The sequence below is a fragment of the Lutjanus erythropterus genome, chromosome 1 (genome assembly GCF_056507025.1).
Source record: "Lutjanus erythropterus isolate fLutEry1 chromosome 1, fLutEry1.hap2, whole genome shotgun sequence".
Classification (NCBI taxonomy): domain Eukaryota; kingdom Metazoa; phylum Chordata; class Actinopteri; order Lutjaniformes; family Lutjanidae; genus Lutjanus; species Lutjanus erythropterus.
In genome coordinates this window covers 12,536,306-12,559,486 of record NC_139317.1, presented here as the reverse complement: position 1 = coordinate 12,559,486, position 23,181 = coordinate 12,536,306, and the positions used below count along the sequence as shown (strand labels likewise).

At 41.5% G+C, this 23,181-nt stretch overlaps 1 protein-coding gene across 1 annotated transcript in view; it reads left to right on the top strand.

Moving 5' to 3' along the window:
• Positions 1-22,949, top strand: part of LOC146332659 (SMAD family member 6-like) — a 29,036-nt gene extending 6,087 nt beyond the window's left edge. Inside the window, exons 3-4 of the mRNA XM_084745295.1 lie at positions 495-572; positions 22,287-22,949. Of these exons, the coding sequence (XP_084601421.1) occupies positions 495-572; positions 22,287-22,933 (725 nt within the window). The 3' untranslated portion in view covers positions 22,934-22,949. The remainder of the gene's footprint in view (positions 1-494; positions 573-22,286) is intronic.
• Positions 22,950-23,181: the final 232 nt, after the last annotated feature.

Genomic DNA, 23,181 nt, shown 5'->3' with positions numbered 1-23,181 from the left:
CTCTCTACTTGGGGGCATGCCGCCCGCCAGCCACTGGAGGTAATACTCCGACTATTGCCAAGTACCTCAAACAACCATACTTCAAGTAATTTAAACCCTCCATTTAAGAAGCTGCAACTCGAGAATATTTTCAATTTTTGCTTGATAAATGACTTCAAGCTACTACAAGGATCTTTCAAAGGCCCCCATGGACAAAAGTGGTAGTAATAACCACCTCTGCTCCTTCTCCATTTTAACTGGCTAACTTAAATGTAAACACAGGCTTGTTTTATCTGAATTCAGCTACGGCATTAAGAATATCTAGACAGGAACACCTAATCACGCGGATGGTCTTGTCAACTTCTGTAGGTCATAGAGGAATCAGCACTAAAGTGAGACTGTTATAACCAGTTAAACGTTGCTTGTCGTAACTTAAACAATTAATCAATCGCCAAAGTTGTTGTTCGATGTTGATCTGGATCTGACTCCTCTTCTTGGGTTCTTTCTACATTTAGACTCAAGTCTGTCTTACACTGAAACTGTGCCCCCCCTCCTCTCCAGTCCGCCTCACATTACGCCAAGAGACTACACAGGTGAGTAACTTGCATCACTCCTGCAGACATACACGAACACTGTGACCATGCAGATGTTTGTTTCAGCAGGGTATCATGTTGGAAGGAATTTCCCCTGCAAATAAGTCTGGAAGCTCAAATGGAAAAAGTTTTGGAGTAGATGCACACGCTCACGCATGTTTCATCTCTGCATGTTTACATTGAGGGGTAAATTACATTTGCTGGTGTTGTTATGTTGTGCTTTCCTTCCTATTTTCAAAGGCTGTTAAGACAAACCAAAACGCCACAGCATAAAGGTTCTATTGTCAGAGAGGCAGGGAGGGCTCAGTGGGGGTCTGGGGTCTCTCACTATCTAGATGCCACAGCAGTGTAGCCTTTCTGTCTGTCTCTCCCTACGCCTTCTCCACAGCAAAATATTTCACTGGGATGAAGCTGCAATAAGATCCCCGTGCATACTCCCAATCCCCTCTGCCTCTCCAGCCACCCATCCCCCTCTTTCCCTCTTTCTTCCCTCAAATCCCTCCATTCCTCTCGGCAATTGAGCAGTGGAAAGAGGCTGGCATTTTGGGGGCGGGGGAGACGAGCGAGCGGCTCTGATGAGGCGGAGGTGTAGAGTTTTCTGTGCGTGTGTGTGTATATGTGGAAGAGGGGAGGGAGGGGAGGCAGGCTGAGGGCTGCGTTTGGACAGGAAACAGCCCCCTCTAGATGATGAAACTGGAGCTTTATTTGTTTACGTGCTGGGGTCGGGTGGAGAGGTCCTGGTAGCGTTAGAAGAAACCCACAAACCCACTCGATCAAGCCTCCCCGGGCTCACTTGTGGACGGTGTTGAAAGGTGAATGGGCACCTCTGAAGTCTGTGTAGTGTAGTCACGGCAGCATGGACCTGTCTGAAGAGTCAGCAGTGCATCAGTTAGACTTTATTTGGGTTTGTTTGTACGTTGAGCCTTTTTGTTAAAGTTCAGGTTTAAAGTTGAAGTCATTTGTTGAGTTGTTATGTGCGTTTCCTAATGCTGAGGGGCAGGGCTGCAGCCAGAGTTTCAGAAATACTGAGGTCATGAGTCCTCCCAGTGCACACTTCGCCACTCTCAGAGGCTTTTGACCAGAAATAAGATGCTTTAATTACGTGGATTAAACTTTCTGGGCATTTTATTTCCCAACATGAAGGTCTAAATGTTGTTTCAAAGCCATCCCACACAGTCAGGAATGAAAAATCTGTGGGATAAATGCTAAAACCTCTATTTATTTTTAATTAGGGCTGCATAGTTCATCAAAGTATTATCCATATTGCAATATAGCCAAGTGCAATATCCTATCCGCACAAGCTGCAATGTTTTTCATAAGGGAAAAATGTATGATAAAACAGCAGTATAATAAAAATACTGTATTGCTGCTGGCCTACAAATCTTGTTCTCCAGATGTAAGAATTCTCTCATTCTCACTCGTTCAGATCATCATATCTGTCGAAATAATCACAATATGATTTTTTAAAACTATACTGTGTAGCCTTATTTTTAATTACGTTTTTGTTGACATTAAAAAAGTCTATAAAACTTTAATACATTAGCCATGTTTCAATCCAAAGTACCCTGAACTTTTAGTCCCAGGAACTACTTTTCAAGGAACTAAAAGGTTTCTCCAGCTCGTTGATGTCTGCGTTTCCACCACAGTCTAAAGACCTGTGGAGATAAAACAAATTAGTCTGCTGACAGATGTTGCACGTGACTATACAACAACAATGACACCACATAAAGCGGCGGACAGACATTATTTGTTGTCGCTGAAATTCAGCCTGAGCATAAATGCTCTTTAAGCCAGGACTTGGTTGTCAGTCCACCTGTCGTATTTCTTCTCCTGTAATCAATGTTGATGTCATCGTCCACTAGTGGTGGAACGGTACAAACTGTACAAACTTTCTAGGTCAGTACATGTTGTGACCCAAACCATGTATTTATATCTACTACTCGCAGCGAAACAGAATTGTACCCGAGACATTTTGGCAGTGCACCGTTTGTCATGCATCAACTGTTGCATCCCTAAAAACTTGGTATTTCACCTGGGGGCCGGCGCCTTACGGCTTGCATCACTCAGATTGTTGTGTGCATGATGCGTGTTCTCGTACGCTTGCCTTGCATCATCTCATTACTTTTTGGATAAGCTAGCAAAACGGTGACTGAAAAAGTTGCTTATTAATCTAATCTTTGCCGTAAACCCAAGATTAAGTTTACAAGAGACCTCCCTATTTAGATACACTTAGATTTTCACTCCTTGCTGGCACAGCAGATTGCAGATTTTCAAATGACTGTAGATAAACTCTCAAACTGCACAACATCCAGCTAAAATATATTCATATAAATATATTATATATGCCTCACACAAATGTTATTTATTTATTTATTTATTTATTTTTTACATTTTTTTTGTTTTCCCTGCCATACTGAACATAATATACCGGGACAACATAACTGAGGTACATACCAACGTTTACCGTGTTGTGTATCATTCCACTCCTTGTATCCATTATGGTAGCAATGCAACTCTGTTTAGAGGCATTTTTTTCAGTCACAGGCTTCAAATACTATTTAATTCTTTGCTTGCATCCCACATTACAAACTTCAGAGTTTAAAAAAAATGCCTAATTGCCTAAAATTGCTTTTAAAATGATTTACATTGACAAAATGGGGTCACAAAGTGCTGTTATTATTGGAAGCTGTGTTGAAAAATCACCCGAAGTCGGTTCAGTCAAGATCACAAGTCGATTAAGAGTCAAGTTTTAGGTTGTGATTTCGAGCCGTGGTTACGCTGAGTAGTGGCAGATGGGAACTCCTATTGTCTGCTTGCTGAAATGAGTGGAAAAAGAGCAAATTTCTTACAAGATGTGTTGTGTGGAGTGTTTGGGTGAGCCTGTGTGTGTGTGTGTGTGTGTGTGTGTGTGTGGTCTCTGATCCCCTGCCCCCCACACCAGAACGCTGGAGCCGAGAACTGGAGCTCAGGCCAACAGCATGAGTAGAAGAGAGACGCAACTTAACAGAAGCAACCAAGAAATCTTCATGTAGCTTTTGTCTTTAACTTTTCACAGGTCATAAGACTCCTCCTTTGAGGTATAATAACAAGAAATAAGCTGAACATGAAGCTTGTATCAAAGAACTGTCTGCAGCTTAATGAAACCCCTTGATGTTGGTGAGACCTTTAAAGAGTGTAAATGAATCTTTTTTTGTGCATGTGATCCTCTGGCACATCATCTAAAGCCTGTGATGTTTTCTTTAGGACAAAAACAAGCATTGAACATGTGCTGCAGCACTTCAGCATCTTTTTTATTCCTTTTAAACCAACTATGTACCCGAGCTTTAAGGGGAAAAAAGGCTGCAGCAGCAGCAGGGTGTGGTCTCTGTACATACCTTTGCCCCGGCCTCTTTTATCATTCGATCAGTTAACGTTCCCTTTAAACCACAGCAAACAGCCCTGCTTTGAAAAAGGGAAATGTCTACTGGACTGTTTAGTAGGCTTATATCTGCTGGGACCATCCCTCTGTGACTCCAACAAAACGTGTCATTCAGCTGCTTATTGTCAGTGTGTGTGTGTGTGTGTGTGTGTGTGTGTGTGTGTGTGTGTGTGTCAGTGTGTGACAGGGAGACAGCGAGGGAGGAATTTCTGTCTGACTCAGTGATAAGATCGTCTCAGAGTACTCACATAGGGGTTCTATCAGGACAAAAGCACACACACATGCACACACACACGCTCAGCAATCACGCGATCTGCTGGATGGGAGGCAAAGTTCTGCTTTCTTTCCTTCATAACAGATCTATAGGCCTGAAGTAAAACTTACACGTCTGCTTTTGCTATATTATATTTGAAAAGTCTTGTGTCACTTTTTTCTATAGGCTTCAATACACATTATTTGGACTATTTGCATAATATTTGTTTCCTGTGATGATACACAAATTACTAAAACTTGGAATTAATTTGTTGCTAACATTCATGAACCTAATGGATTAGGTGACTTGTAGAGGTTAGTGTTCTATGTGTTATCTTGGTTCTTCATAAATTCTGTCTTTGGAGATGCAAAACCGCCTCGGCTGTACTTAAAATGTCACCACAGCATCGTTCGAGACATCTGAATCAGTGCCCACGTCTCGTTATTCTGTCAGCGAACTTGCAGAATTATTTGAGAAGCAGTAAGTTAACTGCTCCCAGCAATCTGCTGCAGATTCTGTGACAAATGCGCTGCTTACTGGACAAAACAGACCAAAACTGGAGGTGCAGACCTCCGCTGAGGCCAAATGTCCCATCTCACTTCGTTCACGAAAGTGAAAATAATTTGTGTGTCTGCCCCATAATTTAGATCTTCTGTGGCTCAGGCTACACCCTATCACCAAGGTTCATGAAAACTTCCGTAATCCTGCTGACAAGCGGATAAAACAAATGGTACCAAAAACATAACCTCCTTGGCGGAGTTAAACAACCATGCAAAAATTAGCATGCTAACATCATACAAAAATTACAATGTCAAACAGACATGCTAAATGTTATAATGTTGTAGCAGTAGGCTACACATACTAACATGCTACAAGTTAGTCTCACCATATTACTAGTTTTAAATGTAAATTAAATGTATCTGTAGTCATGTCAGCCCTTTAGCATTCAGCTCAAAGTACTACTGAGTCTACCAGCACCGCCAGGCTGACAGTTTGGCCTGATGGTGGTGAAGGTGTGGCTACTTCAACAACACCATGGCAAAGCCAACTGGACAAACCAGCTGGTGCCTGTGAATGTTGAATGTATGTGCAGTCAATCGAGTATGATTATACTGATGAGCAGTGTGACTCTAGAACCACTAGACAAAACCACAATAACCACTAGAAAATTGGGACGCACAACGCAGAAGAGGAGCGTACGCCAGACACACAGCACTATGGGGCATAAATGGTTTAGCTGGCGATGCATTTCCAGTGATGCATCTTGGTTTGAAACATAAAATGACGTGTTGTTATGACTTCAGGGGGTTTGCACATTATTCGGAGGAGATTTTCTTTATTGCCCCTCTCGTCACATCATATAAATGAGCAATTTAAATCAGCAGATTTTGTGCGTACATAACATTGTGATAGCTTTTCATTAAAAGGTTGAATTATATTACAAAGTGGGTAATGTGTAGCTTATTTATAGTTACAGTGAAGTGGTATTTATTTACACTGAACTGAACCCTGTCGTTGACACTGTCCAGTTCTTTCCCAAATATTACACATGTCAAAAATTCCCCATATCTTCCTGTTGTAATTAAAAGTTGAGGTTGACATAAATGGTGGTTCCAGTACAACGGCTCATATTTACAGTCTGTATGCAATAAAGTTGACTCAGACTCTAATGATAGTCTTTTTTGACATGACATAAATGTGACACACAATGTCATAAAATGTCCACTGTACGTATGATTTACACAACACTGTGGACTTTCAGTATTGTGCAATGAGCACTAACGCCTCACGTTTTGTTTTTAGCAGCAATTCGATGTGCGATTGTTTTGTTTTTAACAAAACTGTCGAGTATGTACAGCACTACTTTTATTCGTAGGGACTGAGAGACAATAACAAAGAGTTGGTGTAGTCCTTGTCAGATTTTACCATATGAGGTCATTGTGCCTGTCAAACATTTGTCCACCTTGTTGTCATTAGGCTCTGTCTTTTGAACATGTGGAAACAAGTAAAGCAATGATACTTAGTGGACATTAGCGTGGCGTGGACGCACTGAAGTAAGACAAGAAGACTGCTCCCTCTCTGCCCTCAGTAATCATATTTTGGTGGCTTGTTTGCTTAAGCAGAGCAAGGTATCAGCCAAACATCCTGTCTCAAAGCCCTGTCTGCACTCGCTGCAGCATTAACCCCATGAATTGGCCCTTTGACTGATGGGGCACGGCCCAGGAATGTTGGGAAATTGGGAAGGTGAGGGGGAGTCGGGTCTCGGAGTGAAAGAGGTGGGAGGGGGATAAGGGGGTCTGACTCTGGAGAGTGACATCTGATACATGTTTGAACATATCGCCGTTAATACTTAAGAAACACGGTGCTGAGCCGACATTCTTGGCAGTTTGGAGAGACAGTTTTAAGAGTTTGACTGTTTTAGCGAGTTTACTGTGAAGCTTTCCAGGTCAGGCCAGGTTGACACAGTTGGACAAAGGTTTGTAAATTATCTACCGAGGCTCAAGTAAAGATTTGACTCACAGAAGCACGCATATTAAATGAGACACCTTTGTAGAATCCGTTTTCAGTCTAAAGATGTGGAAATATGTGCAAAGACACAAAGTAAACATCCACATTTTACTGCGCGCAGGGAGAATCTATCCGTCTGAGTCTGGACGGGTCCTCTCAGTGACCTGAACCTCCAGCCTGTTTGCTGGCACGCGTACAACACTTGCTCTTATGCCTGACTGAGACACATTAGACTATGGAATTCAACATCAAGTGCTGGCCCATTAACCATTTGCCATTTCCTCAAATATTTTCCATCACGGCTCTTTTTCACTACAAGCAGGGCGCGCAGCTGAGGACGCAGCGCACAGCTCAACCACAGCTCTTTTTATGTCCGTTTTTTTTTCTTTAGTTGGGTTTTGAATGTTTTCACATTTTAGGCTGGATACCAGAAAGTTAACATTGTTAGTGCAACCCTTTATCCTAGAAAGTATGATTACAGAAAACTAATTTGGAACAGCAAATAAGAAATCTAATGTGTTTTCTATCAACATAATGAGAAAATGTTGTTAATTTATGTATCTGGCAAGTCACAAAAATATTGCTACTGAATGTGTCAGTTGTTTTCCCCCAAAACATCCAATCTTACAATACAATATCTGCTTGTACTGACTGCAGCATTATTAAACTTTTTATGGTTTTGTTTAGGTAGTGCCAACACATGGTTAAGGTTTAATGATGGATTGTGGTCTTGGTTTAATACAGAAAATATCTGCAGTGATTTAAATCACAAAAAACACGTGATTGTCAACATTTCACCAAAACCGCAATCTTTTCCTAAACTTTACTAAAGCGCTTTTGTTGCCTAAAATCTGACCGCAGATTGGACTCCATCATCCATCTCCCTGCAGCTCCAGGGAAACAGCTCTTTATTATCTGAAAAATCACAATAAGAGTAAAGTTAGCAACAAGAAGTATACATGGTGCTCACAGCTGTAAAGTAGTGAACTCCAGGTGAAGGCAGGCTGCTCTTTAGGTCGAATGATCAACTTAAGAAAAGGCTACAATTAAAAAAAACTTTATTAGTTAGGGTAAATCACTGTTAAAAATCACCAAATGATGTGTATTTCAAAATAATAATAATGATAAAAATAATAAAGGCTTTTTAACTATATCCTTGGCTCGGTGTAAGTGTTCCTGAAGTACGCCCAGTGGCTTTCACTTTTTATTATTTCACCACTAAAGTCAGATTCCTGATTTTCTAAGATGACAAACAAATAAGTATAACTCAACAGGTAATCAACAAATGTTAGAAATAGAATACAGAATGAGGAATCTCAGTTTTGAAACATAGAGATGAGGGATATACGTTATGTTTGGTGAACACTAAGTTCAACGGACTAAAGCTGTTAGCCGTCGTTTATACTTACGCGCTGAATCTCAGCTGCAAAGGAAAATGCTCACAACAGCACAGGCGATTTATGTAGACTACTCTGTGTAGAGCCGGCATACAAATATAAATCAGCCTCAAAAACTACTAAATCTCTGATCAGGGGACTGAGTATCCAGGGCTCTCATGTGAGGACGGCCAGCAAAGATATTAGAACAAATAAATGTGGATTTTGGGAGGGGCCCGTATAGAATTCCTATGTATAGGGTCCAAAATTCTGTTCTACGCCCCTGTCATTTTTTGGCACACACACGAAAAAACCCCCACATTGCCTCATAAAATTGATCAGTGTGTCCCAGCTTTGATTAATCCTGACTTGAAAAACAAGTAATTGGTCCGTGTTTATTCTGCTATAAGACAGCACATGGTGAAGAAATGAGAATATGTTGCTGTGTCATCAGTCTTTTGAAATGAAATACTGCATAAGGACATTTTAACACCATCAATATTCTGTTGCAGTGTTTTCCCGCAAACTGTTGTGACTTCCTTTCAGTTTTTCAATTAGTTACCATGACCTACAAGTTAGCCTTGATTCAACCTAAACTTCAAGGTGTGTCTTTCCTGTCTGTTTTTAATCATCATGCCTAAATAAGCTGTAAACTCTTGAATGCAGCTTGAAGACAAACAGTCAACATGCATACCTCTAAAATACTTGTGTGCACCAAAGCACATTATTTTGTATTTAGTTTACACATTTTTAAAGTCTTATTTTGGACAATTTCCATGTTTGTGTACTCCATCTTGGTGGCTGCAACACTGCTTTATGTATTTGTGTTGTGAACAGTGCATGTGGTATGCAGCCACATGCAAATGCGTTCAGAGGGACGTGTTTCAGACATGTTATTGTGAGTGACGCTAATTTGACAGCCCTTGACCTCTCCAAGTTCATGGATTTAGGAATCAGAATGATGATCAAGTAGAGTCTTATATTGTGCCGAATCACGATAATGTTTTCATTAGCTTTCACCCCCTCTTTTGCTATTGTCTTCACTTTTTTTGTAAGCTCTACTGTTTGCTGTACACACATTTTCACTCTCTTTCCGTTGCTTATCCTATTTCTCTCTGTCTTTGCAGTTCTTATTCTCGCCCCCTCTCTTTCAGTCCATGTTGTCAGGCCATCACAATTTAAAATAAGGTTTAAATTACAGGACTGGCTGTGGCTTTCCGTTGTTCCCTCAGAGTTTTTGCCAACCCGCAATTTGGCTTTTAATGGAATCCTGCCATGCTGCTGAACCTAAAGATTCTTTGCAGATGTCGACAGGCTCTGACTCTCTGAAATGTTGGAAACTGTCGCCTGTGCTGCGAGCTCTGAAGGCAACGCTGAGTTAATGCTGAAGTATGTTTGAGGGAAGCGACATTTTCAGGAGTTTTAAGGTGATGTAGCTGCCTGTTGTTAGTGTATTTATGTAAGTGTGTGTGCTAGTGCTAAGCATTCAGCCATGTTATTGGAGATCAAACTGACAGGCAAACACATACAGTATTCAAGCTTCACTATCAGTTTGATCAGGAATTAAAGGCCATATATACTGTATATATATGTATATGTGTATACACAGACAGACAAACTCTTCATTCACACACAGCAACCACTGTTCATTTCTTTTATGGAAAATTACCAACTCCTCCAAACTATTTGCATGCGTCCTCGATTACAGCCAAAATCCTCTGATTTAATCCCATAAAGAGGTGTTAACTGTCACTTATTATGCTCCATATGTGTCTGTGCTAAATGCTCAGACTGAACATGGGGTGACTAGAAGATAGATGCAAGTGTGATTAACACCACAGACACAAACTATCCTGTTTATAATGTGATTCTTGGACCAATATCGCTTATATGACATGAACCAAACAAAAATCATCATGAGAGGCCTTTAAACACAGAAGATCTGTTCAAAGTTTTACATTTATTTATTTGGAGCTATGCTTATACATTTTCTTAAATATCTACAGTCAATTTTAATGGATAAAGCTGCACTAATCAGTATTTCTTGAGCCCACAGATCCTTAGACTCTGCAGTTCTCCTCAGTGCACTTAATGACAGATGGACAGAGTTAGTGACTAGCTGGTGAATGTTCTGTCACAGAGTCGAGACCAACCATTGCTGCTTCACCTGAGGTCTTGGCTTTTGGTCCCCGTACTCCGTTTTCAGTTTCCTCTGTTTGTTGTTTGTTGTTTATCTGTTTGATGTTTGTGTCGTGCCCCGCTGCAGCCTCACGCTGAATCTGTTCGAACACATGTTTTGTTTTTGAAGCTCCCTCTAGTTTATTCTGAACTTCTGTCGAGGAGTGCACAGTGCAAGGAGACAGCTTTTCTGTTCTGCAGACCACTGCTGCTTCGATTTCACGTCCATACTGGAGCTCTTTTAATTCTTCTTCTTTGGATTAGGCAGACCAGACACTACACTAGATGTTTTTTTTTTTAAAAATGGCAGTCACAAAGTTTTTGTTTGTGTTGCTGGTCATGATAATCATGCCCGTAGTTCTAGACCAGCAACATTCGGGTGCTGCTCTGCAGAACCAGTTGTCCTGGCCGAGAGCTGGTTGTCAAAAGAAGAACAAAGAACTGGTTCTGAAGGTGGGACATCGTCCAGCCTCTGAAGTTCCTTGGTGGAAAGCATCTAGCTGCTTAAAGGCCAGATATTTCTCTCAGGAACTACAGGAGACTAAACCAGAGACTATTGGACTGAAACTCATCAGATGGATGCTGAGTGTGTGCTGTTTGCTGAGACATCCACAATATCATCTTAATGAAGTGGCGGTATTTTAGGTCGTGTCACTTCACTCCCAAATTAAAGCAGATTTAATACATGGAAAATGCCTGAAATGTCAAATGTGCTCACACAAAATGTGTTTGTTTTTTATACACATTTTCTAAGGAGGAGCTGCTTAATGATGTCTGACAGTCCTCGTGTCTGCTCCTGACTGTGTACATATTTATTTTGCACTGTATTTTCAGTCCACATTATCAGTGCGTCCAGACTCAGAGTTTCACGTTCAGATAATTCTCCCAAATTACGTTTTAGCAGGAATCTCATAATTCCTTCTTTACAGTGGAACAAATGGATCCATTCCACCAATAAATGTGTGTAATTATGTTGTGAGGAGTGAAGGCCATATAGTCGCACCACGTGAGGCTCAATGAGAGACTTGTCAACTTGACCCCTGTGACTGGCTGAGCGGGGGGAGGAAGTGTCGAGGAAGAGGGCCTGTCCAGGAATGTGTTGGGAGGGGAGGCCTGTCAACTGCACAGCTCTGCCTCTCCCTGAGTTTCTGTTTTTGTCTCTTTATTAACATTCAGATCATCTTTATTTAAGTCACTGGTGCAAAACTTCAAGCTGGTTATTCTTAAAGCTGCAATAGGCTGCCATTTTCTTTCATTAAGCAGTGACGTGTCTCAGAAAAGTCTCTGTCGCAGTGTCATGATACCTGTATATGTGTCTCCGCTGCCTCTGTAGGTAAATGTAACCACATGTATAAGGGTTATACAGGCTAAACAGACACATGAACTGTGATTGAGCTGCTGTGTTTGTTGATAGTGAAGACAACATAGAGCAGGCTGGAGAAAATGGTCAACAGATTAGCTCATCCCCATCTAGCAATCTTCCAGTGCAATCGCTGACTTTGAAGTGATTGTTTTCTTCACTCTCGGTCACAAATAAAGTATGAACATGATTACATCAGGAGCAGTAGGAATGCAAAGCAATCGATCAAACAATCTACTTTAAGCGCTATAAGAGTGAAGAGAAGCAGAACAATAAATCACTCCATGCTGTAGCTGCTCTGGCACCTTAATGTACTGTAGAACTATAATTTAGGCTTCAGTCCCGCCCTCCTCCTGCTTCGTTGGTTAAGTTGCACTAAAAGCAGTTGCAAATGTTGCACTGAAACTAAACCTGCTCCGAGGCAGTCAAATGGCAGATCAGGGATGATTTAAAGTTCAAGACTCCCCACAATAGCACGAAACCCGGTTAGTTGTGTTCACTCCAGATCAATCTTTTTGTCTGGTTTCAGTAATTAAAGAAGAAAAGAACATTTTAGCTGCCCAAGCTAATGTCGACTTCACGATTCAGGATTGTAGCCCAGGTAAATCTGCTCGGAGCTCACAAATCGGTGCTTGTTGTGTTCAAAGACAGTCTGCAGTGCAAATGGCGTCTGTGATGTCTGTGATGCCTCGCCTGAAAGCTATCCAGCAGTTTTAAGATCTTGCTATGATAGACAGTCGGATGGGTCAGGGAGCCACGCAACAAGCAACAACCAATGAGAATAGAAATGGGCTGATGGAGGAGAGACAGAAGATCCTAAATTTAGAATAGAAATCTGCAAAAAGTAGTCATAATGTTGTAATAGTAGTTATAAAGTTATAAGTTGTTCAAATTAGCTACAACAGTGGCATGCCTCAGTATTAATGATCTAATGTCAGCTCTCACATCTGTTTTCGTGACAAAATGTAATTTGGAGAGCACACAGACTCGTCTGGGACGACAGAAAGTTGTGTCTTGTGAACAGCACAGAGATCTGACAACTTTGAAAGTCATGTAGTGTGACCAAGGCAAAACAAAGCCTTCTGGTGAGGTAGCTAGCTGCCAAATGCGAATGATAATAACATGGGTAATCCTTGCAGTGCATAGGCTTTGTTCATAGTTCTGCTTATTTATTGTAAACAAATTGCACAATCACTTGTAACGGATTACCTGCAGAAAATTCAGAAATTTTGATCCTGCTACCAAATTCACAATTTCCAGTGGAAAAGTTATTGTGCAGAGAAAATAACCCAGAACAGCTAAACACCAGGGTTGTAAATGTGCCTTTTTGTGCATGTTCTCTAAGAGGAGGTTGAGTGATATGTCGCTTTGCAGAAATTTGTTCAGATCAGATCATATCTGTGCATAATAACCCATTTATGAACTTGGCAATGTAAAGTCCGAGCAAAAGCTCATGTTGGTTTGGAACATATCCACATTTTAAAATGCTTTTATTTAGTTTTTATGGCATCTTGGCCTTTATTTGAGGTCATTAATACAGAGAGACAAGAAAAAATATGGAGAAAAAAAGGGTTGATGACATACAACAAAGATTATTTACAGTTATATTGTTTTGTCTTAATCACTCGACCACCAGGTCTCCCTCTGTTTGCTGTTTTTATGTAGATATGTAGATATATGCCAGTTTCAAATGTGAACTTTAACTAAACAACAGCGGGACAAATGTCAACAATGATATATAAACAATTCAGTACATAATCTACATTTTATCATAATTGGCATCTCAGTTGAGGTTTTTAATGCAGTCTGCGACACAGGTCCTCTTGCCTGTTTACAGTCAGCTCTTTGCGCTGTAAACAAACCAGCCAGCCAACAGTTTGCAAGGCTGGGGTGGAGATGAATGCACAGAAGAAAAGCCCACGTTTCTGGTCGTAAGAAGAAACACATTTACTTTTATACATTATGAAAGGTTTGGATATCAACAGGTGTTTGGACATGTGCAGATATCACAATGCCAACCTTTTCAAGAAGGTGGTTGTTGCAAATGAAAGAGGGAGGCTGTGCTCTAATGGTTAAACTAGTGTGCCATCGCTGGGAAACTTTGAAAAGATACTATTTTTTTTTTTTTTTTTAGTTCCACGTTTCTATCATTAGATTATGCACAGCTGCATGTAATGGTAGTATTAGCATCTTTAGCATCTTTCAGAATGAGGACAAAAAATGGAATATTTTATGCATGTAAACAGCCAGTGTCAGCTTTCAAGGAACCATAACCAGCAGCCTTCAATATCAGTTTCACAAGCATAAGAATTTGTTCACTTGTAATCATGCAACTGAACTGCAAACATCAAAATCCCCTACATTTGACTTCCAGTGTTTTTATGTCCACAGTGACAACATGAAGTTGGTGTGTTGGCGGATGATGTACGACGACATGACAGCAGAGTTTGTCCAGGATGCGATGATGATGTATGCAGAACCTGACACATTCCTTGGCTGAAGTTTTCTGGCACTTTGAAGTAGCAGCAGAAATGCAGGAAACTCGTTACTTTCTCTCTTCCTCTTGGAGGAGCTTTCTAAACCGCCTCCAAACACGTCTTCCTAGGAATTTTACCGGCACACACAGTAACTTTCCTCCTTCTTCCTGTTTGTATGAAGTCATGCATCAGTGTTAAAGAGCTGTATCTGTTGTGTTATTATACAAGAAGCAGAGAAAGATGTCTTTTTGCACGCTGCAGCAGTCTGCATCACAAGATCCACTTTACAATGGAAAAAGAGAAGGAAGGAGTGTGTATGTGCGTGCAAGAATATGTGTGTGTGTTTGTGAGCCCCGTTGTGTTCGCCTGTAAAGCCCATGTCTGGCGATAACGCAGCCCTCTGATGGCAGAGATAGTCGAGACGCCAGCTTAAATGTGGCTTGCTGGATTGAAGTTGCCCTGTAATGATAGTTGTCTCAAACAACACAGAACCTACCATTTGTAGCCAGGGAGGGGTGTTTTCTTTTTTCCCCCCTGATTTTTATTTTATTTCTACTTTTTTTTTTAACTTTGGGAGGAAATTTGAGGAAGTAGAATCAAAACAAAGCATCTCAGAGGCGACCAACAGTGGTCAGTAGCTGAATTCTATCCTCCCCTCTCGTCCCTCTGTCCCCCTCCTCCCCTCCTGCTCCCTTTCCCCAACCCACCCACTTCTTTCAGCACAGTGGAAGAGTCTAATAACTGGAGGGGAATCTAATCCTTGGCACTGGATGAAAGACGAGGGTCTCCCTCCCTCCCTCTCTTTCTCACAGTCTCTTTCTCTCTCTTCATTTTTTCCGTGGATGCTGGTTATGCTTGGCAGCTTCTCTCCCTCTCTCCCTCTCATTTTCCCGCTCCCTCTTTCACCCAGTCTCTTTTTTTTTACTCCTTTACTTCCCCTTTTTTCCCCAAAAACTTTCTTCCTCTCCATGCAGGTTAGCAGGAGGAAGACTCCACCACTCAGAGTGGAGGGAGAGAGGACAAGCAGCGAGTTTGGAGGAAGAGCTTTGGGAATTATGCTTATTTGTGTTTTTTAATTAGTGTATAATCACCTGAAAATAAGAATTTTTGTGTTTTCCTTAGAATGAGCTGTTTATATCTACAGAGGGTGGGGGTCCTCCTCCATGGAGACTGCCATGTTGCACTGCCAATATTCAACGGTAGCCGAGAATGGACAAACCAAACATTGGTCTCTATGTCTCTAACATTTCATTTTTAGCGAGTTTCGTGGCCACCGTAGTTTCTTCTCCACATTTGGAAGGGAAGGGTGAGGCCAGTTGTTCGCAATCTGGAAGCTCACAGCTAGATGTCACTAAATCCTACACACCTGTCCTACACCCTGTTTGTTGTGTATGAAGTTGCATCCCACAGCTTTGCATTTTGTCATCACAGTGAGGCAACCAGTGTTGGGCAAGTTACTGAAATTTACTACTTAGTTACTGTTACTACTTACTTATCTCAAAAGTAATGGCACTTAGAGAGTAGGATTTAGTAGAAGACCACACACAGTGTTGGAGATACGTGTTAACCATGCAATGATACAGTAATTAATAAATAATCACATGATGAATAGTTGAGCCACATCTGCTCTCTTCTGCAGTTGTGCACTATGTCCAGTAACGTTCAACAAGAGAATTTAAATTTCAGTTATTGTAGTTGTGTTATTAATTTGAAAAAGTAATTGGTTCATGTCTAGTTCCTGCCAAAAATAGTGGAACTGCAGTACTCTCAACACTGCAGACAGGCAGTGTAGACTCGAGGACGTCAGTGTTCCTGGTGAAGAAATAGGCTCAACCTGGCATGCAACCCCCCCTAAAACCACAAATAGTGGTTTCTAAAGTTTGTTTTTTGTACAATAAAACAACTGACATATAACTTGTTAGTTAGTGTCTAACTAATTCCACACGAAGGTCTGGCCGAACCCATTTATCCAGGGTGAAAAAAAAAAACAAAAAACAAAAAAAAAGAAACTGTGGCTTGTTTGTAGGTCTTTAAACCAATCACAATCATCTTGGGCGTCATTAAACCCAGGATGCAGCGACGGTATCCTTGCAAAATAGTGTCTTGGTGAGCTTGTTTTGGCGGAACATTTGCACGCGGGAAGAAGTTTTAAAACCCAAGAAAGAAAACAAAACATAAAACAGTAAAACATGTCACCATAGACCGGTGATTCCCAACACGGCCACTGCAGGTGAGCCTTGAGAGGTCATGGTAGGTAAATAAAATGTTTTTAAGTTTCAAATTACCCTAAAATATTCACAGTTCCTTATAAAAGTTATCAGTAATCAGAACTGATAAACCAAAGCAATGGGATTTAAATTACATGTTATCCTTCTTTATCTGAGTAATGGCTGCCAAAGACGATTTAATAGCTGTATGTAGTTTTTGCACAACATTATTCAACCAATATCAGAGAAGCTCCTGTGAAGTGGATTCATCAGTACCAATGGTGCATGCTGCTGGCAGAGGTAAAAGATGTGCAAAATCAACACACACATCACATCTGGCCATGAAAATCTTGCAAGGCAGCGCCTGGCCTTTTCCAAGCTTTTCATCAGAGTTGATACAAAAAACTTAAGTTCAATCAGTAACACAGAGAGAGCAGAATTAATGCGAAGCTAACTGTTGCTAACTGCTCGCTGTAGCTTCATATTTGCTGTACAGACTTGAGAGCGGCATCAATCTTCTCATCTAACTCTCGACAAGAAAGAAAATAAGGGTACGTCCCAAAAAGTCTGACTGTTCCTTTAATATCCAGCCTGTTGTGACGGAAGGAGAACAAAGGAATGAGGAGGAAAAGAAAGAGGAAAGATGAGTGTCGCTGTCATTGTTTGAAGTCCAGGTTCAACTGTCTGTGGGGAGCTGGAGGGAAACTGACTGTCTGACCCCTGAACTTTAATTGCTACTGCTTTTTTTATCAGTCCAAAAACAAAACAATTCCATACATTTAAGTTGTGGATTATTGTGATTTAATTGCAGCCAGTTGTTTGTTTTATATCAAACCTATAGCTTCTCACCGTTGTTCAGTGTTTGGGTAAAAACAACCGTGAAGTGTACCGGCTGTTTGGATGAGATTGGCACTAACAGACAGTGATTTTGAAATGAAATAACAAAGGCTACTTATCTAATTGGTAAACAGAGCTGTTAAATGGTGGTTGGCTTAAATGCTTGCAGGACGCTGTAATTGCTGCCAGCCCTCACATACAGATGCAGGCATGCACATTCACACACGGTTTGTCGACTTCCTCCACTCAAACATAAACATACTGATAACCTCCAGTTTGAACCCGTCTTTAAAAATTCCATTGAAGAAGTCAGTTGCTCCCCCCGGCTCCTTCCTCCTCCTCCTCCTCCCTCCTCCCTGCTCTCCCTTGTCATTCTCACACAAGCTCATTATACCTTTCGTTGGATGATAGCCAGACTGAGCATGATGACACTAAGGACTGTGCCAGAAACATTAAACATGACATGCTGTACCACTCACGCTGTCAAACACGGCTTGAAATCATGATGGAGTGTTTTTTACTTCACATCAGTCAATCTTCAGGAGACCGTGGTGTTAATGCTTCATGTGAAAGAACTTGCTCATTCATATTTGTCAGTTTTTGCGTTTCTCTTCTCCAAGGAGGTGTATCGACGGCTACACATTAAGAAAACAAAGAAATAAAGTAGTCGGACTAACAGTCTGACTGGAAGTCAAATGTCGTAGTCGGACTAACAGAGTGACACCCAGTAACTGTAATCAAATTCTACAGAAATGCAGTACAGAAAATGATAACTAAAAATATACAGATGAGCAAACAAGCACATTCTGGTAAATACTGAGCATTAACTTAAAAGTATGGATAGTTTGAATAGTATTAAAGTTTATTTGTAAAGCACGTAAAGCAGCAACAACACCTGTACAAAATGTCAAAAGTTTTAAAAGATGCTAGTCACAATTTTTCCAAAGCCCAAAGTAAGATCTTTACTTTATGTCTTTTGTCCAACCCACAGTCCAAAACCCAAACATTTTTCATTTACTGTCATAAATGATAAAGAAAAGCAGCAAATCCTCACTTTTAAGAAGCCAAAACGTCAAATTTGATGAAGATTTTGACTGGAAAATGGCTGAAATGATTAATTTATTATCAAAATAGTTGCCAATTGATTTTCTTTTCAATCAACTAGTCAAATAATCATTACATCTCTATCAGACTTTTAAACAACTTAAAGACATTAAAGGCATCACAGTAAGGTGAGATAAACAAGAAAGACAAGACAATAACATTTAAGTAGAACAAAAAAGAGTAAAATAAAATTAGAAGATAAAATCTAAAAGATAGATTAAAATATGTATGAGCAGACGTTTTCTGTGAGTTTCTTCCAAATAGGTGGTTCATAAATGAATGAATGACATCATATTATCGAGTTTAGCTCCGTCTGTTTGCAGTATCCTATCACTGTTATGAACACTGACCGCATTAGAAACTTAAAGCAACTTGATGCAGCATTTGGTAATTATTTTTAAATATTTGACACCCCTACAGTTTCTTCATGCAGTTCAGTGATACAACACTGTAGGAAATATGGATCTCTCTACATATTGTTACATTTGTTATGATTACATTTATTATAAAAGAAAAAAATAGTGAGTTGACAAGTTTGCTCACACAGCCAAACATCAGGCAAGTGTAACAACACACGACATTGCAAGCCAGCTAATGTTACTTACTGGTCCAACCAGTCCAAGACCAGCCCAGCTTCTGTCTCGCAGTCTTTTATTTCATGAAGCTCTCACCAACAACTAAAAGCCTTGTCCGGTGGCCACTTGCTCAGTCACTCTCTTTATTTCTCCTCTCCGTCAGTGTCCTCTTTGGTCACTTTGTCTCAGCTGTGATGTCCATAGAGGCTGCAGAGCACCTCCTCCCGGTGGTCCAAAGCTGTTGTGCTCACCGAATGCAGCCTGTGGTTATAAGCCTGTCATCGGTCGCCTGTCTCAGGTGGTGAGGTTGCATTTGCTATCTGTGTTGTCAAAGACCCCTGTTGCTACAGGAAACTACAACAACCTCCATGCTAGCAAGCTACATGTTGAAAATGACAAATCAGCACTTGGGTGGCTAACACTGTAAACGTAAACAAGCTAGCAGGTGTCAGCTTTTCGTTTGCTGTGATTTAGACATTGACGTTGCAAATGTTCCACCAAAAAGTCCTCCACCTCCAAACTATGTTGCAGCGGCACTGTCGCTGCATCCTAAGATGTCTGGTTATGCAAGACTATCTAAACACCAGGACTCCCCTTGAGCTCCCAGTCTGGTCCAGGCAGAGTCAAACTAGCTAACGGGAGCTACAGTTAGCAGCATTAGTGGCTCCTTTAGCAACAAGTAAAGCTATCTGTCCACAATCATTCTCTGCCACAGAGAGTTGAGGCAGAGCAGCCGGAGGACATCAGAGGGAAACACTTTCTTTATAAAATATCGTCCATTGCCACCAAAATCAGTGATGTGTGATGTGGTGCGGTAAAGCTTTACACACTGAAATCCTTCTGGCAAGTTAAATAGTGCAAGAACGGGCAAAGTGGGAATGACAACGGCACCATTCACACTATTACAAGTCAGTGTGGCATCAAAATGATTTTGAAGCTGTTATTTTAAGGTAGAATACATAATGTTGTTTTAAAAGCCAGGATTTAATAGCATGTCCTTTGCAGCGTCATTCATTAAATGATAGAAATTAAAGTGTACTGTGTCTAAAAATCCCTAAAAAGTCCCAGTTTGTTTTATGTCCTGGGAATTAATTTGATCTTGAGCTCATAAAGTCTCCCTGTGTTTCCCCAGACATGTTTGTGTTGCCTTATTACAGGGAAGAGCATGGCTTGTAAAAGTGTGTGTGCATGTGTGTGTGTGTGAGAGAGAGTCAGAAAGAGATAGAGTGAGAGAGGAGAGAGATCCTGTGAGCTGAGCAGCCTGCTCTCTTATTGGAGAGCTGTAAAAACTCCAGACCGCAGGAGTTGCCAGCCTGGAATTCACTAATGACACACGTGGGCCTCAGATGAGAAGTGCAATTTTGTGTGTGTTAGTGTGTATGTTAGTGTGTGTGTGTGTTATAGTCATACTGTTTGGATCAGAGGGCCCAATTTGTGTGTGTACATGTGCTTGTGTGAGGCCCTATCTCATCATCTAGTGTGTGCTTGTATTTGCGTACAAACACTCACACACACTCCTCCTCCTCTCAGCTCCACGTACAACCACCACCTCCTCTTCGACCCCTTCCCCCCAAACAAAAATGGCCGCTGTGCAAACATAACACACCTAGCCTAATCTCGGTCCTGGTTTCACCCAAACGCAGCTTGTTAACGGGAGAAGGGCCGCAGCCATCCGGGCTCCTGGTGGATGAAGAGGGGGTGCTGCTCGCTGGAATATGAAAGGAATGGGGCCACAGGCACATGGGTCTTTAAATCCTCTGTGTCAATAGAGTCTCTGGAGCAAAATAATGGCATCACTCTGTGTGGGAGTTAATGTGAGCTGATAGCATGAGGGCTGGGGGGTCAAGGGTTCACGGGCTTGCGCTAGGTTGACAGAGAGCTGAATGCTTTCCACCCCCTCCGACTCCCCTCTCTGCTGCTCTCCACCTCCTCTTTAACTGCGGACCTGAAGGAGTGTTACGGAGGGAGATGATGAGGGATGTCAGAGGAGGAAGTGGGCTGTTCAGTGTTGGCAGTTTCAGCCACAAAATATTCAGACGAGTGAGGAAAAGCATGAATGAATGAGTGAAGAAACAGAGTGAATGCTTCCACACAGGAGGAGCAGAAGGGGGCACTGGATGTTTTGAAATGTTGTGAAGCATGTACTGGAAGTTATGAAAAAGTTATGATACCATTACCCTGATACCTGTACCATTCCTGGAAATAATCCTTCCCTGTGTTTTATGAATTTATGGCCATACATTTGAACATTCAGCACACTTTCTGAACTGCAAACTCTGTTGAATACACAACGCTCAACTTCACCTCACCACAGACTGTATGGGTTGAAGCTGCTGCAGTAGTCAGCCAATCAAATGATGCAGTTTTTGCTCTTATTGTGAAAAGACAATACTCCTACTTAGCTGTTTCAATTCAAGTAAATATTCCACAAATATTACTGTTTACTTGCAGCTGTGTATACTCCAATTAATATAATAATGGAACAAACACAGTCACAACAACAACAACAAACACAGTCCTCCTCTTTCATTACCACCTTGTTGAAAAGGTCAGCGTCTTTCATAACGTTGTCGGTGTGTTTCTCCTTCTGACCAGAAATATGGGCATCTCTACCCCAGCCTGCCAAGCAGTTGGCTAGTCGGTTTGTTTACAACATACTGGCTGAATTTAACCAGTGACAAGATGATGTGTGTCCCAAACTGTGGTACAAACCCCAACTGAGACGCATATTCTGACTGCGCTGTATTCATGTCCATAGAATGTTCCTAAAACCTGAACAACATCAGTGTATCCTGTATGTCTTAATCAGACAATACTACATTGATTGTGTTTTGAGTATTGGCTTGCATCAATAGGATTGATACCAAGAACATTTGTGGTACAAAAAAATTGGTTTTGCGTTTTAACGTGCATTTGCTTGAATGATAAACACATAGTATAAAGAAAAACTGTTTTGCAAAGCATTTGGTAGTAATGAAAACACATTCATAAGTAGCCCATTCATGATACATTCTCCTTATAAATCATGGCTCTCCAATACATGACAATTACTTTCATAACTGATTCATCAATCATTTTCTTGATTAAACGATGCGTTGTTTGGTCCATAAAATGTTAGAAAATTGTAAAAAAATATCCAAGCTGGTGTCTTGTTTTGTCCACAACCCAAAGATATTCAGTTTACTGTCATAGAGGACTAAAGAAACCCGAAAATGTTCACATCTGAAAAGCTGAAATTTAGAGAATTTGGACAATTTTTCTTAAACAATTGCTCAATGAGCATCAAAATGTGTTGCTGCTGCTTGTGTATCCTCCCCTCCTCCTCCCCCCTCCGTGTCCCTTCAACAGGAATTACTTCGTTGAAAATTATCCCACTTACCAACACAAACATTAACTCTTCCTCCTCTTCTCTCCCCCTCAGACACTGGTACCTCCCTCGGCTCCTCGACTTCCAGCGGACACCGCTCTCACTGGTGCAGCGTCGCCTACTGGGAGCAGCGCACACGCGTGGGTCGCCTGTATCCAGCCTATGAGCCCTCGCTCAACATCTTCTATGACCTACCTCAGGGCACGGGCCTGTGCCTCGGCCAGCTCCACGCCAACGCCTACCACAGCCGTCGGGACGACCCGGGCGGCCACAGCACATCTGGACTTCACGGACACCCCAGCCACGGAAGTGGAGGGAATATCAGCAGCAGCAGCAGCAGTGTGCAACAGATTCGCAGTAAAATTGGCTTCGGCATAGTGCTGAGCCGCGAGGCGGACGGCGTGTGGGTGTACAACCGCAGCCAGCACCCGGTGTTCGTCCACTCGCCCACTCTGGACCCACCCGGTGCCCGAGGTCTGAGTGTGAAGAGGGTGATGCCGGGCTTCTCCCTCAAGGTGTTTGACTATGAGCGCTCCAGCTGGATGGCGGAGCACGGCGTGAAGCCGGAGAGCCAGGAGGGGCCCTGGGACCCCCACAGTGTTCGCATAAGTTTTGCTAAAGGATGGGGCCCCTGCTACTCCAGACAGTTCATCACTTCCTGTCCGTGCTGGCTGGAGGTGCTACTCAACAACCACAGATAGCACACACACACACACACGCAAACACACACACACTCTCACAGACTCACACATGACCCAGTATCCTTATTGTAATCTACCTAGATTTAATATAAAATTTATATATTATATAAAATATATTATACATGTAAATACTTGAGTCATTTTTACAATGCAATTATTTATGTATAGTGTAATGTGTATATGGACAAAATAAAAAGGAACAAGAATATGCACTTTTGATTCTATATATGCATTACAGTTTCTCAGTG